Source organism: Equus przewalskii, chromosome 1, assembly GCF_037783145.1.
Source record: "Equus przewalskii isolate Varuska chromosome 1, EquPr2, whole genome shotgun sequence".
Classification (NCBI taxonomy): domain Eukaryota; kingdom Metazoa; phylum Chordata; class Mammalia; order Perissodactyla; family Equidae; genus Equus; species Equus przewalskii.
The window spans coordinates 11,049,890-11,068,483 of NC_091831.1; the positions used below are offsets into that span (position 1 = coordinate 11,049,890).

The 18,594-nt window shown below is 36.5% G+C and overlaps 1 protein-coding gene across 20 annotated transcripts in view; it reads left to right on the forward strand.

Moving 5' to 3' along the window:
* Positions 1-18,594, forward strand: part of ATE1 (arginyltransferase 1) — a 163,959-nt gene that overhangs the window by 102,608 nt on the left and 42,757 nt on the right. For all 20 annotated transcript variants that reach the window (XR_011528937.1, XR_011528749.1, XR_011528721.1 and 17 more), the window contains one exon: positions 14,785-14,905. Coding sequence is in view for 15 of the 20 variants with exons in the window: in XM_070581640.1 (XP_070437741.1) it covers positions 14,785-14,905 (121 nt within the window). In the remaining 5 variants the exon portion in view is untranslated. The remainder of the gene's footprint in view (positions 1-14,784; positions 14,906-18,594) is intronic.

Genomic DNA, 18,594 nt, shown 5'->3' on the forward strand with positions numbered 1-18,594 from the left:
CTGGTCTACCATTGCAGTGAAAGCAGCCATAGAAATATGTAAACAAATGGGCATGGCTGTGCTCCAGTAAAACTTTACTTATGGACACTGAAAGTTGAATGTCATATAATTTTCATGTGTCACAAAGTATTATTCTTCTTTTGATTTATTTTCAACCATTAAAAAATGTAAAAACGATTCTTATGTTGTGGACCGTACATAAATGAGCAGCACACCAAATGTGGCCCATGTCCATAGTTTGCTGACCCCCCCTCCTTTCCAGCATGCCAGTAACCTACTTTTAGCTCACTGTCCTGCTAATCTAGCCTGTACACGTCTAAATTAACATCGTTATCATCTAGCACATTATAGTCGTTCTCTTACAGTCACAAATTGTCCAACTATTAGGACAATTTGCCATGTGAGGTTCAATGATAAAATTGCTCTGGTGTCTCAAGAATATGTATTACCAACTTGGGATACAAATTTTAAAATGGATTCTCACCTACATGAATTTGAACTTAGACTGTATGAGGTAACAAACTATGAGTTATTCCATAGTGGTGTACAGACCAAACATAATGGTGATTGGTTGATTACCTTTGTTTACTTTTCCTTTCTCTTTTTTAACTTCCCAGATACTTAACAGTTTAAAAATTATTCTGAGTTTAAAGGATTATGTACTATAGTTTATCAGTCATGAAATAACTCTGTTGTGGTGCTTTACAGTATTGTTAATAAGCATTTATTGTCACCCACATAGTGGTGTCTTGGAAAAATCAAATATTTAATTCACCCAGCACTTACTAAACCTGGTCTAAATGAGGCACTTTGAGGACCTGTGTGAGTAAGTCACTCTACTGATGCTGATGCATTAGACATGGGCCCTGTCCACAGGGAGCTCTTGGACAGGCTAAACATTTGTAAGACTATCCTGCAAGGTAGAATGTGATAAGGGTAAAAGGGAAACAGAAAAAGGGAACAGACTACTGTGAGATCACAGATGCATGGTAGAAAGAAATATGTGTTTGTTAAATCTGATTTTTCCCCCAAACTTTGAAAATTTCAAACCTACAGAAAAGTTGAAAGAAGAATGCAGTGAATACCCATAAACCTTCATCTTGAGTCACCAGTTATCAACATCTTGCCACATTTATCTCTTTGTATGTATATACATATAATTATATGTATGTATGTGTGTGGTTTTTTTCCTGCTAAACTGTTTGAAAGTAAATTTCAGAGACAGTGACATTTCACCCTAGTAAGTACTTCACATGGATCTCCTAAGAACAAGGAAACTCTCATACTTAACTATAATACCACTGTCACTCAAGAAATTTCATATTCTTACAGTAATACAATTATATATACAATCAGTACTCAGATTTCCCAGTTGTCTCAATATTGTCTATTTTTTCCCCTCAATCTGAGATCTTATCAAAGATTGTTTCATTTAGTTTTATAGTTTTTTAAGTATCATTTAATCTAGAATTGAAACTTTGATTTTTTCTGTTTATAACATTGACGTTTTTGAAGAGTTCAGTGTCTCATAAGTTAAATTTGATTATTTCTTCATAATTTTATTCAGGTAAAACTTTTTTGGTCAAAGTGCTACCCAGGTGATGCAGTGTGAGTCTCAGGACATTACATCTGAAGTCCCTTAAAGTCACTTCGTCCCCTTATTATAGGTGATGATAAGTTTGCTCACTTGGTTCAGGTGGAATCTACCAGATCTCTCCGCTTAGAGCTGCTTGTTTCCTTTGCAATTAGTAAGTAATTTGTGGAGTCATACTGTGAGACTGTGAATACCCTGTTCCCCCAACCTTTTACCCAGTGGGAGAATATTTTTCTTTTTCACCATTTCTTCTGAACGTTAGGATTTTAAAAAGATATTCCATAATTCCAGTTGTTTACAAACATTTAAAATTTAAATATTTATGCATTCACTTAGTGAAATGCTGCTGAAAGTTGGACCATAAATGTATTTCCTAATAGAATTTAAACATTAATTACCATTTTCATCAGGAGAAAGCATAGTTAAGATTGAGCTCCCAAAGACGAAAGAGCTAAGTTCAAATCCTGGTTTCATGCCTTCATTATATTGCAGACTTTGTAAACCTCAGTATCTTTACCTGTAAAATGAGGATACTAATCACCACTCCTTAGAGGATGATTGTAAAGATTCATGAGGTAGCGCATGTGTAAAGCGGTTACTGTGGTGCCCAGCTTATAGTAACCATTCAATAAATGTTAGCTTATGTTGTTATTTTTATTAATACTGAAATTATTTATTTAGTTATATATGTATACATAGTCTTTACTGAACATTAGTGACTTCAAGTTATAGAAAGAAAAAATTAAGCGTTTATTTAGTTCTTTTATTCAAGTTTGATTTGAAAATATACTTTCCCTTTTTTGCTCCCAAAGCCTTGATTTATTCTAGTTTTTAGATGTTTTTTTGTATGCCCTTCAGTTGAGGCTAGATGTTTTGCTAAAAGTGCTTTGGAAAGCTTACATTTGATTCTGTCTTGTGTGGTTCTTTGCAGTCTTCTTGTAAGTGCTTCATGCTGCTATTACAGGAAGAAGACTCAGATGCTCAGACTATACTGTTCCCCAAGACTGAAGTTAAATAACTACGTGAAATAGATTTTCCAATCCATCACTCAGAAACACACACTGAAATTTGAGGATAGTTAAAACTCCTTTAATAAACAGTCTATGTGAAGATAAAATGAAGCTAGCAAGCATGGAAGCCATCACAAACTACTAGGGTTATGTCAGAAGCTCTCAGGAGCCAACTTAAATTGACTCCCACTGGCCAAAATATGGGCTATTTGAGCATTATAAGGATAACTGCAGTGAATTGAAACACATGAAATACCTTTAGACCGAGAGCTCATAATGATAAAGAAGAATCATTGCTAGAGTTTGTGCTGTGTACCACACTGTGTTACTTAGATACTCCGGCACCAGAAGCCTACACGGCCTGTAGATCACAGCTTCCAAACACACTCAGTGCCCCACACATTTAGGCTCAAAACCATTCACATACCGTAATTTCAGGCTCTGCTAATAGTCACTTGTCAAAATTACACCTTCCCACATCTGGAAGTTGTAGATTTCAGCTTCAATTTTATTTATACTATTTCTAGAGAGTTCTGACACAGTAAACTGATGAGATAATTAGCTATTTTGATTTCTTCAAACTGTTTATTGAATGGAAAGGTGATGATTGGGTTCTTAAAATTTTAGGATAATATATTTTTTGTGGAAAATCAAAGATAGGTACCATTATACAAGAACTTTATTTTAATGATGTACCCATTGAAAACTTTTCCTTTATAGACATATATTTTAAAGTTAAGTCCTAAATAACTTTGCAACTATGTATGAAAATATTAGAAATCCTTACATCATAAAGTTTTTTTTGTTTGGTACATGTGGTTTTGTAGTGGGCTAAAAAATGGATAAAATCATAACATTTACCGAGACATTAATGATTACTATGATCCTGAAGCTCTTTATAACTCTAAGTTCTATTCTATTGACATGGTTGAGTTTGGACCAATATGGCATTGTAGGCTGGATGCCTTACAAGGAATGAAGAAGTAAGATTTCTCAAATTGTCATCCAAGATTATTTGGTGTTTGTAGCATAAATTCTTCACAGTAATTTACCTAAAATTCTGTGGACTTGATTTGCTCACCCTGTGATTAACTATGTTTAAGTTAAAAGTGGTTCTATTCTTTATAATTGCGTAACTGATCATTTATAAAGGGAGGAAATAATCTATTAGGTATTTTTTGAGCTTGTTGACATGTAGGCACTCCACAAAGCCACGTTAACCTTCTACCAAGTCCCTCGTCGAAGAGAGACACAGAATCCTGATGACATCCAAGGGGATAGGATGTAAATTCTACCAGGACTCCTATTGCTACACAGTTGAGGGGGGTGAAGATTATCTTTAACTTGAAGCATTTAAGTCATATGTGATGAATTTTCCATCAGGCAGAAAAAGAGGCATGATTACCAAAGATCACACCCCTGGGAGGCATATGAGGTTATAGCTAACTTCTTATTTCCCTCAGGGGTGTAATTAAACAGGCTTTTACGATTAAGATTTTCAGGCATTGAAAAATGTTTACTGGAAAAAAATAATATCTCCAGTTAGAGACATGATCAATCAGAGACAGCTTACTGACTTTATTAAAGCTGTGTTTTGTCGTGAACTGTTTTTAACATTTGTTTGACTCATGGCATATCAATTTTAAAAAGAATGTTGAAAAATAAAGCCAATAATGTTTCTAAAGGGTCCAAATCCTGAATGATTCTAATTTGGCATATTTTCATAAAAAAAGAACAGAGGATGTTGCTAACACACTTAAGATGTTCATACTTATGTCTGGTTTTAGCTTGGAAATTTTAAGAGAAGAAGAATATTGAGATTGAGCTAAACTTGGCTTACTGGTAATTGGCCTTAAAATTACTTAACTTTTCTGTCTCCCTCCCCCTGACTTTCTTAATATTAAAATGAAACTGGATACTAACTATGGAGTTCTAAGGCCCTTTTAGTTTGAAAATTATATGATTCTCTATCTTTAAGGAATACAGTTTGACACAATTTAGTTTAATTCAGCAAGTATTTATTGAGAACTCAGTCCATACAAGAAATTTCACCTAGGTACAAGGAATGCAAAGAAATGATGTATTCTCAGCTCTTTGGAAACTCCAAATTGGGATTGTGGTGGAGGGGGAGGGGTGATGTTGTGGAAGTAAGAGAAGCACAGCATGTAAACAGACAACTCCAGTAGATTGTATTGTATTAAGCCCTAGAAGAGATTTCTGTAGAAACCCAGGTATCCCCTAACGATGCCAGCTCTGACCCTTCCAGTCTAAATTAGGCTTCCCTGTTGTACTGATGTGCTTTTTTTTTTTTTAAAGGAAGATTATGCCTGAGCTAACTACTGCCAATCCTCCTCTTTTTGCTGAGGAAGACTGGCCCTGAGCTAACATGCATGCCCATCTTCCTCTCCTTTATATATGGGACGCCTACCACAGCATGGCTTTTGACAAGCTGTGCCATGTCCACACCCAGGATCTGAACTGGCGAACCCCGGGCCGCTGAAGCGGAATGTGCACACTTAACCGCTATGCCACCAGGCCAGCCCTTGATGTGGTTTTTCTTCATGATATTTGCCATACTTTGTAATGATAGTTTCTGTATGGTTATTTCTTTAAAGTCGTCTGCCCTTCTGGACTTGGAAGTCCCTGAGGACTGAAACTGGCAGTGTAATTGTTCGCTATGGCATGCCCAGGACCTTAGCATGGAGCCTGGCAGATGGTAGGCATTTAATAATTACCTGTTGACTTGCGGGAACGAGAGCACAGGGGATGATTCTGCCTGGGGATGGGAGCAGTTGGTGTTGAGGTGAAGTGGAGTCCAGGAAAAGCTTGGTTGAAGAAAGAGGAGGCAGCGTTTAGGTTTGGTTTCAGAAGTGCGGTAGGCGTTTAGACTAAATGAGTAGTCATCCCAGGCAGAAGAGCAGCCTGTACCTAGATGTGAGTGCCCTGGGGTGAATGTGCTAGGGGTAAGAAAGTAGGCTGAAAGCGGATATTGGGCCATACACTCAAAATATGTGGTATCTCTAAACCAGAGAGCAAGAAGCTATAAAACCATATGCACATTGTGGGTATAGACTAATAAGCATGTGAGTACTGTACTTTTGTTTTACAAACATATATAGGTTCTGTCATTATTAGCAAAATTTAAAGTCATTTAAAAGCATTAATGAATTTATTATTGTTAGTGCCGTCAAGTGGATTTCCTAGTAACCTTGTGCACAGCAGAGCCAAACCCTGCCCCATCTTCTTGCATCATTCTCTCACCTTTTGGCGCTGTATTGGACAATGCTTCATAGGGTTTTCATGGGCAATTTCTTGGGAGTGGATGGCTGTGTCCGTCTTCATACTCTGTCTAGTCTGGAAGCTCTGCTGAAACCTCTCCACCACGGGTGACACTGCTGATTTTTAAAATACTGGGGGCATAGCTTTCTGGCATCACAGCAACAGACAGCTGCCACAGTATGACAACAGACAGGTGGTGTGGTTCCCTGAGCAGAAACTAACCCAGGCCACAGCGGTGAGAGCACCGAATCTTAACCACTAGACCACAAGAGCTGTCTAATAAATTTGTAGTGGCTTTTATCTTGTGTGATTTCTCATCAGCTGTAACTACAATTACAACACTATCTTATAATGGCCTGTGAAATCATTTTATGTTTAAAAGGGATCATCTTACGTTACTATAGACATTGGAGAGCCAGTAAGGGGTTTTAAATGGAGGATTTACACAATCACTTCTCTCTGATGGCTGTAGGAGGATGGATTCAAGGGGGAGAACTTGGAATCAGCCCCTCTCACTGCCCTCCAGGTAAGGATGGCTTCACCTAGGGCGATGGCAGAACCAGTGGTTTTAAATGCTGTTTTCCAAGCAATAGCATAAAAAAGCACACACATAAGCTGTTCTTACGAATATGGTGATGGCCAAGTTTAATATACACATACATGAATATTTAATTTTTAACAGAGATTAAAGAAGCTTTGAGTTTTACTTTTTTATTTTCTCTTATATTATTTTCTGTATCTTCATCTTTCGTTCTGTTTCTTTTTTTTTTTTTTTTTCCCTTCGTCCACTTCAACTTATGACCCTTCAGTTTGAAATTAAATTTGGTCTGTAAGTTGACTCCCTGAATCTTTTCTTTACAAGCTTTCTTTGTATTTTCTTGAAGAAAAAAGATTAACCCAGGGTTTCCAAAATAAAAGCAAAGATTGTGATTAAAACTGAATTAGAATCTTTATTCTCTATTATTTGCTAATAGTAAAATAAATAGCCCAGTCTTAAGGAAGCTTTAAAGTAAGTCCTGGAGCCTTTATGAACCCTTAGATTTTAATTAAAGAAACACAGAATACCATCACTTTCTGTTTGTCAGTGGAAAAAATATGTATTTTTAAATTTTCAAAGCTTAGCCTAGCAGCACATGGAGTACATCTGTCGGCTTTCAGAGTTTGGGGAACACAAATGGATTCAGATGTTTAGGCCCTTTGTCTTCAGTGGTCTCAGCTCACCTCGCCAACTGAGCGTGGCACAGTCCAAACACAGTTTCTGAAAACAGAGCAGCTAGAGTTACTTCTCAAGCACTCTCTTGGGGACTGATAAAGTCAATCTCTGTTTATGTAATGAAGTCAGGGAGCAAGGGGTCTGCTGCAGACTGTGTGGATGGGATTCCATTGGCGTTGCCTTTCAGGGAGAAGACTGCACTTAATAAGCCCTCATTCTTGCTCTCTTTCTCTCGAGGTACAGCTCACTCTAATGGATTATTTTGAACTATTTTTGTTTATATAGTATTAGAGCTTCTATTTAAGCAATTGGTTTTAGTAAAATCAGTAGGTTTATTGTGGAAAAAATGGGATATTGATATCAACTGTTAAAAAGACTGATAAAAGACTTAAATGTCTAGTTAATCTTTCTTTTTCAGTGCTACTGGTGTTCACTCTGTGTGTATATGTGTATGTATTTAAATAATATTGTCTTTTTAGTGTTCTTACGTTTTAATTTAACTTGAACTTTCAAAACAAACTCTGCTAGTTTATCCTCTTATCAAATACTCACGAAATCCTTCATATTTTTCAAAATATTTATAAAGTATTCGTGAGAGTAAAATCTCATAAAGATCTTTGCTTCAGGACCAGAGTTCAAAGGAAAGTCCGTTTGGTTTTAATTTGAAGACTGTAAAAACAAAATACCCTCAAAATGGCAGAGTGTGAATTGGTAACTTCAGTTTTATTGAAATCTGCCAAGCCCATCCCCAGATGTTTCCAATTAAAAGCCAAGAATGCTAACTTGGGTGAATATCATAAGAAAGCATTTCTTTACTTTTCTCTGATTTTTTTTTTCTGAGAAAAATAAGTCTCAAATCCTTTAACTTTAATTAAAGAAATAACTTCTCATCTGCATATTGTTTAAACTCATACAAAGAAAAATGTAATATGCAAAGAGAATTCTATATGCCAGATTTGCGAACATATGTAGTCCTGAATGCAGAAGGGTTCACATGTCTTCTTATAAAGGCCAAAAAAAGAATTTTTAAAAGATGTTAAGCCTTTTAGAAATTAAAATCATATATTTCTGGATTTAATATGATCACAGGATGGACTTTTTAACACTGTGAATTTGTTTAAAAAGGGATAGTTAGTAATTTCAGTGCTTTCTTCAGGATTGTTAAATGAATTTTCCATTATAATATAGGTAATAACATTTTCTTTTGTTTTTCATCACTTGTGCATTCAGTTGTAAGAAGTGCTTCTATAGTAGTATAGGAAGATATAATAAGATAAAAGAAACCAGAATGGGGCCGGCCCCAGGGCCAAGTGGCTAAAGTTCTGTGGGCTCTGCTTGGGCTGCCCAGGTTCACAGGTTCAGATCCCAGGTGCAGACCTACTCCACTGATCAGCCATGCTGTGGAGGCATCCCACATATAAAGTAGAGGAAGACTGGCACAGATGTTATCTCAGGGCTAATCTTCCTCAAGCAAAAAAAGAAGAGGATTGGCGACAGATGTTAGCTCAGGGGTTCAGGGTGAATCTTCCTCACACACAAAGAAAAAAGAAACCAGAATGTATTTTTAAAAGTATAGATTTCATAATATTTCTCCAGATAATACCAGGTTACAGTAGGATCCATTCACGAACTTGAAAGTTGCTTCAAATATGTCATTCTGTATTAAAAAGAAAGATACCTACTGGTAATAAATTTGAATTTATGGAAATTGGCATTTGTTCAGTGGAAAGATGGAGTTGCTCTTTATAACTGACCTATCCTTAACACTTTGAATGTAAGGCTAAAGATACATTTATTTTTGAAGCTTCCACAAACCGTATAGACGTAGGACCACATACCAATCTGTGGAGCTGAAATAGTTGTTTCTCAGTTCATTTCCTATTCGATGAAGTTTTGACGAGAATGTATTTGGGAGCTCAGGGGGAGACAGCTATGGAAGTCTGGGATCTGTATTTGCTTTTGATAAGTGCCTATTTTTTTCCAAACATGGTGCTACTTAGACTTTAAGACATGCTGCAGAAAGGGTCTCTGCTGTGGAATCGCCAGAGAAAGCTGTTGTTCGACCTTTGTGTCCCACCAGCAGCAGGTCCTGGCTGCTCATTGCAGTCTTGCGACTGTGTCTTCTTCTGCTGCGGCTCCTTTGTGCTTCCACAGCACCTTGTACCCCAACGCTGCATTTTCCTCTGGCTACAAAAGTCCCTGGAGCAGAACAGCCTCCGTTTCCCCCGGCAGGTGATAAGGGCCTCACGAGGCTCCTTTCGTCTTTTCACCCCTGCTGCTGAGCAGAGTCCCTTGTGCATATTGAATTGAGTTGTGATTTTTAGGATTTTTGGAAGTTACTTTGAAAATACTTACTTAAAGAATTGTGAGTATTTTTAAGTATAGAAAGAGAATGGGAATCAGGAGTCTGGTTCTGAGTTCATCACTGCCAGTACATGATCTTTCATTGTTTTATCTGTACAATAGAAATAATGTTTGTTTTTATTACCATTTTACCCTACTAGGAGATTTAACTCAAATGATACGCAAAATTGTTGAGGACTACGTTCTTAACAAATGGAGACTTCATTATTATTGTTACTGTCATTACCAAAATGACACTGCTCAAGTGTGAAGAGATGAAGAAGCCTTTCTCAGATCACATTTCCCCCTCCTTTTTTAAAAATGAAACTTAATATGAAAATCTATGCTTTTCTTTAAGAGAAAGTATATGCCAATAAAATAAGGAAAGAAATATTTTCAACTCTGAGGGGGAAAAAAGCTAAATTGACATAAACCAGTAGATTCTAACATTCCTGAGCGTGAGAATCCCGTTTGTAATTTTGGTAACTCTTACAGATCCTCTTATGATAAAGTACTTATACTTTTAGTATTCGATGATAATTTGCTGAATTCCCAAAGGTTGGGAGCTGTTCTTATACAATAAAAATATGGTGGAGCTGCATCATAAAAACAAGTTCAGCCAATGTTGATTGATTCACATGTGCCGTGTTAATGTCCGAGACAGAGCATGCTAAAGTAACATCTGCTGTGCTCAGAAAAGGAAGTAGAAAAGGGAGGGGGAATGGACTGGATCATGGTTCATTCATCCGAGTTATTCACTGAGCAGGTGTTGGGATATGTCAGTGAACAAATCCTGCTAAAACCCCCTGACCCTGCATTCCAGCAGGAGTTTCTCATAGATATACTAAATAAGTAAATTAAGAGTGTTAGGAGGTGATAAGTCCTATGGAAAAAAAATAGTAGAGGTGATAGGTGGGCTTCATTGGGAAGGTAACATGTGAGCAAGGACTTGATGTCGTTGACAGAGTTGTCATGGGAGCATCCATGAGACCAGAAGAGAGAACAGTCAGTGAGAAGCCCTGAGGTGGGAGCAGCCTTGATGTGTTCCAGGAGCAACAGGAAGCCAGTGTGGCCTGTGTGCAGTGATGGAGGAGGGGAAAGTAGTAGCAGACAGGCCAGAAAGGGAGCGTGGGCCACGTCACTTAGGGCCTCGCAGGCTGTGTCGTTGCTTTGGCTTGTCCTCTGCCTCACATAGGAAGGTGGCAATGTAAACAAATAATCCATTTGAAAACAGATGGCCGTTTGATGTAGTGGTTGCCAGGGACTTGGGGAAGAGAGAATGGGAAGTGACTGCTAATGGGTAGAGGGTTTCTTCTTAGAATGATGAAAATGTTACGGAATTAGGTAGTGGTGTTGATTGTACAACCTTACCGATATACTAAGCACAATGAATTGTGTACTTTAAAAGGATTAATTTTATGGTATGCGAATTACATCTCAAAAATAATTTGGTTGCCAGGGCTTGCCAGAACCATTTTTTCCCCCTCTTGCATCTACTTAATGTAGCTTTTGCCTTTAAAAATTCAGATTTCTAACTAGTTATACCTTAACTGAGGGAAAGTCTCTTAGTGTTCTTGGCTGTGTTTTCATTAGAAGTAAAGAATGTTAATCTATTTTCAAGTACCCTTGCTGAAAATGTTAATGATTGTGAAATCAAACTTTTCTAGATAGTCACCCTTTTTATGTGCCTTTAGATACCTGTGTTCACTGTTATTCAGTAAGAAATGACAGTGAGATGTTTTTAACATCTGGCTATCAAAATGAATGTAATTTTTAGGCCAAGTTCTGTTATGTTTTACTAAACTAAAATATTCTCCATATAATTTATTTTGTGATTCTTGTATAGGGTAGAAAATTAGATCAATATGATAATGCTCTTCAAATTATGATCTAAAAGCATGCAAGTGAAAAGAATGCCTATTCATTCCATAGACCAAAAACCAAAATTGTGTGGTCTCCTCTACCAGAAGAAGAGGTTATTTTAAATAGAAATAGAGCAGGAAATGTATTTAGCTAGGGTTTTTCCCCCAATGTTTTAGATTTAACCTTGGCATTTCCTCAAATTTCAATCTGTGACAGCCTAGTAAAGTTGATTGAAATATTATGACCATATTTTACCTTTTTTTTCTTTTTTTTCCATGAGGGGAGTGTAGTATAATTTGGGTTTTACAGATAGTCTAAATGGTTTTCTTTAAAGAAAATAAAACCATTAAATACTACAGTCATAATCTGAGCAAAACATTGGCTCTTCTGTGGCAACTCAAAATATACAAAGCTACAAAAGTTATAACCGTTGGTGAAGTTATGGATCACAGAGTTTGCTCGACTGACTTCTCTTTGATGATTTTGAGTTGAGTGGTTATCCCTCACCAGAAATTCTTAATTAATAATGAAAAATATGCATGCCCTCTCTGTTTTTAGGCTTTTTAGAAGATAGCCTTTAACTTTTCCAGGCATCTTACCTTCAACTACATTATCTTCTCCTGTAGCCTCCCCTCTTGAAATTGGTGCCCTTGCCTGGTAAGAGCTCATTGTGCTGCTGTCCTTGTTGGGTGGTTTTTCTGAGACAGTGTTGGGGAGTCTAGAGCTCATCTTCTAACATGTAGATCAAATAGAAAAAAATGCTCTAAAAAATTGTAAGATAAGCCTTGTCACACCAGTTACATTTTCAAAATTTTGAGTACTTTAGAAATACATAGTAACTCAGATTTCTTATTTACAAAAAGTCAGCACCCTAGGAAAGAGATAATCTGCTTTTACCTCATTGTTCCAATATGAATGAATGTACTTAGAGGTTGATTAAATATTTTTTCTTCTGACCACGTCCAAATCCTTAAGTAATTACATTCTTAATACAGACATTTCTCATTTTCTTGCACTAGCTGAAAAGGCAGGTGGCTCTCCAGACCCCGCGTTTCTTGTTTGTGTGATGGCAAATTTACATGGAGCTGTAAGCATTTTGGTCAGTTAACTCGCAATTAGCTCAGTTTAGAAGGCGAAACATTTCAAAATGGTTTATTTCATAAAACTCTTTGCAGTCTTTGATGGCTTAAGAGAATGTTTGAAGCACTGAAATAAGCCTGTACTTTGGAGAAAAATAATGTTTTAATCTAATCTAAAAATTTGATTTTGGATGATGAACAGAAGTTAAAATGTGTACATTTATGGTTTTCATTGAGATAAACTAAGTATTTAAAGAGTTAGAAATAAAATATCTGACCCATTGTTATGAGCAAGTATTGCCTTAGAAGAACGTTGTGAAAATTTAGGAACTTTGGACAGTTGTACATGATTGCACTTAATATATTCTTATGTGTACTTCATCTTTGTCCAGCGCTGTTGCTCCCAGTAGATTGTGAATTATCTAGAAGCATACATTTGTAAATCTTTTTCTCCCAGCACCTAGTGCCTGTCACATAGTCAGGAGTCATTTAATGTTCATTGACTGAGTATTTTTGATTGTCAGCATCATGTTAAATCCAGGCTCTGGGTTCAGGTGGCTGTTGATGAATCTGCATGGACTATGTCTGTTTTAACCTTAAAGATTCAAAGTTGATGCCTAATCCTCCCTCCCAAATATTTGATCTGTACGTCTTAGCCAGTCACCTTTCAGGTCCACCTTAAATTAGAAAATGATATCATTAGTATGTTTGGAGTTTTAGTTTGGCTTTTTTGTATTTTAACTTAAGATGATACATATATTTTCTTTTTACTGGACATGCTTGAGACTGGGATTCTCTTATGTTCTGCCATCGCAATAGACGAGATACAGCATTCCATTTTGATTGCTGTTTCCTTGTTCATATTGGTAATATTTTTGTACTAAATACAGAATCCTAGAATAATTAAGCAAGAAGAGCCAGAAAATTCTACAAATGAAGAGCGAGGAGGGGAGAAGGGAAGATCTATCAAATATTAAAATATAGTATAAAGCTTTAATAGTTAAAACTATGTGGCAGTGGTACGTGAGTAGACAGGCAGATCAGTACAACAGAATAAATATGAAGTCCAGAAAGAGATCTAAACGTATATGGAAACTTAGTATGTTATCAAAAAGACATTTTAAATCAGTAGCGAAAGTGACAATTGTTAAAAAAATGATGTTGAAACCACTTGGTAGACATCTGAAAGAAATTAGGTTGAATCCTTTTATTCTACCTTACACCAAAATAAATCCCAGATGCAGCATAAATGTAAATGTAAAATTATGATATCATAAAAGTGCTAGGAAAAAACATGAAAATATTGTTATAATCTTCGAGTGATGGTAGCCTTTTTTAATTATATTGCAAAACCCAGACGCCATTTTTTAAAAATGATAAATTTGACCACTTATCAGATTTCTACATGGCAACAAAAAGCAAGGCATACAGAGTCAAAAGACAGATAAACTAGAAAATACAACATATTTTACAAACTAAGGGTTAATTTCCTTAATAGACAAATTAATAATCAGAAATCTAACAACAAAATGGACTAACTTTACGGAGAAGGATTTTAACTTCTGTAATAAAATTTTGAATTTTAAAGTTTAGAGAAGAGACATTTGGAATTTTCATTAACTTTGATATTTCTGAAAATTTTCACTAAATGATTTCACATAATCTGTACCATCCTCTGTTAATTGTCTACCAAATTAACCTTAGGTGAATGATTTTTTTCTTCAGCCTCTATTGTATAATCTTTGTTTTAGATTTGGGGTGCATAATTGGGTTATAAATATGTAAAAGAAACTTTATAGGATTATTATCATAGCTATTTCCCTGAATAAACTTATCTTTATTTGCATTTATCAGGTTAGATTGCTCATGGAAGCATATGGACAAGACAGTATTTTGTAATACATTAGAATGGAATGAATATTATCAACTGAGTCTCCAAAATTAAAAAATCGTTACTAAGGATAGTGAAATTCCATTGCAGAAAATAAGTTCATGTCATATATAAATTACAGTGCTTTCATATATGAAAAGAAATTTCACTTTGTTATTAACTAGCATTTAAAAAACAATGAGATTTTTGAAACTGGGTATTCTTAGTAATCACCTCAGCAAGAATCGTATGTTAAATATTTTTTCCAAAAGAAAGTAGAAACTCGGATCTTCCAGATCAACACAGGCATCCCAAGTGGTGATGTGTGACTTGTAGAGAGCCTTTGAATTGCACGTGCATTCTTGAGGTGGGAAAGCGATTACTAACAGAGTAGCTTAGTATTTACGATAGAGCTGTTTCTGGTTTACTTGATTTAAATTTGTGATTAAAACCTTTCCTGGAACTATAGAGCCATGTAACCAGGAAGTTACTGGTTAGTAATGCCTATGCCTTTTTTCTTCACTTCTCCTTAGGGTCAGTATAGACCTTCTGATTTGCTGTGTCCTGAGACATATGTTTGGGTCCCCATTGAGCAGTGCCTGCCTTCACTTGAGAACTCGAAGTACTGCCGTTTCAACCAGGACCCACAAGCAGGTATGTGTGAAGCACAGCTCAGACGGAAATAGTTGGCTTTGGTTTTAGAATCCATGCGTGTGTGGCTGTGCTCTTAATAGGGTCCAGGTGGCTTTTTATATATTGTGGAGTGTGCATGAGTGCATGTGTGTGTGTGTGTGTTTGTAAGATAGAGCGAGATACCACATGTGCCCACACACAACACTCACACTCACAGTTTTGCACATAAATGCAGAAACCTCATGTGCTTACTGACCAAGCTTCTCCCATTAGATTAGTGGCGTTTTTTTATTTGAGTTCATAATAGTTTACATCATTGTGAAATTTCACTTGTACATTATTTCTTGTCTGTCACCATGTAGGTGCTCCCCTCCACCCCTTGTGCCCAACTCCCAACCCCCTTCCCCTGGTAACCACTGAACTGTTTTCTTTGTCCATGTGCTTGTTTATATTCTACATATGAGTGAAATCGTCTGGTGTTTGTCTTTCTCAGTCTGGCTTATTTTGCTAAGCATAATTCCCTCCAGGTCTTTCTATGTTGTTGCAAATGGCATGGATTTGTCTTTTTTCCTGGCTGAGTAGTATTCCATTGTGTGTATATACCACATCTTCTTTATCCAATCATCAGTCGATCGGCACTTGGACAGTTTCCATGTCTTAGCTATTGTGAATACTGCTGCGATGAACGTAGGGGTGCATATGTTACTTCAGATTGTTGATTTCAAGTTGTTTGCATAGATACCCAGTAGTAGGATAGCTGGGTCACATGGTAGTTCTATTTTTAGTTTTTTGAGGAATCTCCATATTGTTTTCCTTAGTGGCTGCACCAGTTTGCATTCCCACCACCAGTGTGTGAGGGTTCCCTTCTCTCTACACCCGTTTGTTGTTTGTTGTTTGTATACGTTTGTTGTTTTTGGTCTTAGTGATTATAGCCATTTTAACAGGCGTAAGGTAGTATCTTAGTGTAGTTTTGTTTTGCATTTCCCTGATGATTAGTGATGTTGAACATCTTTTCATGTGTTTATTGGCCATCTGTATATCTTCTTTGGGGAAATGTCTGTTCATATCCTCTGCCCATCTTTTGATCGGGCTGTTTGTTTTTTTGTTGTTCAGTTGTGTGAGTTCCTTATATATTATGGAGCTTAACCCCTTATCGGATATGTGATTTGCAAAAATTTTCTCCCATTTGCTGTGTTGTCTTTTGGTTTTGATCCTAGTTTCCTTTGCCTTGCAGAAGCTCTTTAGTCTGATGAACTCCCACTTGTTTATTTTTTCTTTTGTTTCCCTTGTCTGAGAAGACATGGTATTCAAAAAGATCCTTTTAAGTTTGATGTCAAAGAGTGTACTTCCTATATTATCTTCCAGGAGTTTTATGGTTTCATGACTTATCTTCAAGTCTTTGATCCATTTTGAGTTTATTTTTGTATATGGCGTGAGATAATGGTCTACTTTCATTCTTTTGCATGTGACTGTCCAGTTTTCCCACCACCATTTATTGAAGAGTCTGTCTTTTCTCCATTGTGTTTTCTTGGCACTTTTGTCGAAGATTAGCTGTCCATGTATGTGTGGTTTCATTTCTGGGCTTTCAGTTCTGTTCCATTGGTCTGTGTGCCTGTTTTTTGTACCAGTACCATGCTGTTTTGATTACTGTGGCTTTGTAGTACATTTTGAAGTCAGGGATTGTGATGCCTCCAGCTTTTTTCTTTTTTCTCAGTATTGCTTTAGCAATTCGGGCTCTTTGGTTGCCCCCTATGAATTTTAGGATTCTTTTATTCCTTTCTCTTGCCTAATTGCTCTGGCCAAGCCTTTAATACTATGTCGAATAAGAGTGGTGATAGTGGGCATCCTTGTCTTGTTCCTGTTCTCAGGGGGATGGTGTTCAGTTTTTTCCCCATTGAGTATGATGTTGGCTGTGGGTTGTCATATATGGCCTTTATTATGTTGAGGTACTTTCCTTCTATCCCCATTTTGTTAAGAGTTTTTATTATAAATGGCTGTTGGATCTTGTCAAATGCTTTCTCTGCATCTATTGAGATGATCACGTGGTTTTTATTCCTCATTTTGTTAATATGGTATATTACATTGATTTGCAGATGTTGAACCATCCCTGTGTCCCTGGAGTAAATCCCACTTGACCACGACGTATGATCTTTGTGATGTATTGCTGTATTCGGTTGGCCAATATTTTGTTGAGGATTTTTGCACCTATGTTCATCAGCGATATTGGCGTCTAGTTTTCCTTTTTTGTGTTGTCCTTGTCAGGCTTTGGTATCAGAGTGATGTTGGCCTCCTAGGATGTGTTAGGAAGCGTTCCATCTTCCCTAATCTTTTGCAATAGCTTGAGAAGGATGGGTGTTAAATCCTCTCTGAAAGTTTGGTAGAATTCCCCAGGGAAGCCCTCTGGTCCTTGGCTTTTATTCTTTGGGATGCTTTTGATTACTGTTTCAATCTGTTTACTTGTGATTGGTCTATTCAGATTCTCTATTTCTTCTTGATTCAGCTTTGGGAGATTGTAAGTCTAAGAAATTATCCTTTTCCTCTAGATTGTCCATTTTCTTGGCATATAGTTTTCCATAGTATTCTGTTATAATCCATTGTATTTCTGTGGTATCTGTTGTTCTTTCTCCTCTTTCATTTCTAGTTTTATCTATCTGAGCTTTCTTTCTTTTTTTCTTTATAAGACTGGCTAGGGGTTTACCAATTTCATTTATCTTCTCAAAGAACCAGCTCTTTGTTTCATTTATTCTTTCTACTGCCTTTTTTGTTTCAATAGCATTAATTTTTGCTCTGATTTTCGTTATTCTCTCCTGCTTACTTTGGGCTTTGTTTGTTCTTCATTTTCTAATTCAGTGAGGTGTAGTTTAAGATTGCTTATTTGGGTTTTTCTTGTTTGTTACGGTGAGCCTGTATTGTGATGAATTTCCCTCTTAATACAGCTTTTGCTGCCTCCCATATGAGTTGGTATGGTATGTTTTCATTTTCATTTGTCTTCAGATATTTTTTGATTTCTCCTTTAATTTCTTCAACGATCCACGGCTCATTCAATAGCATGTTGTTTAGTCTACACATCTTTGTCCTTTTCTCAGCTTTTTTCTTGTAACTAATTTCTAGCTTTATGGCCTTGTCATTGGAAAAGATGCTTGTTATTATTTTAGTCTTCTTAAATTTATTGAGGCTTGCCTTGTTTCCCAACATCTGGTCTATTCTTGAGAACGTTCCATGCACACTTTAGAATTTTGGATGGAGTGTTCTATATATGTCTATTAAGTCCATCCAGTCTAGCTTTTCTTTTAATTCCACTGTTTCCTTGTTAATTTTCTGTCTGGATAATCTATCCAATGATGTGAGTGGAGTGTTCAGGTCCCCTACTATTATGATGTTATTAATGTCTTCTTTTAGGTTTGTTAATAGTTGCTTTATGAACTTTGGTGCTCCTGTGTTGGGTGCATAGATATTTATAAGTGTTATTTCTTCTTGATGGAATGTCCCTTTGGTCATTATATATTCCCCTCTTTGTCTTTCTTTACCTATCTTATCTTGAAGTCTACTTTGTCTGATATAAGTATTGCAACACCTGCTTTCTTTTGTTTGCTGTTAGCTTGGAGTATCATCTTCCATCCCTTCCCTCTGAGCCTGTATTTGTCATTGGAGCTGAGATGTGTTTCCTGGAGGCAGCATATTGTTGGGTCTTGTTCTTTAATCTATCTCGC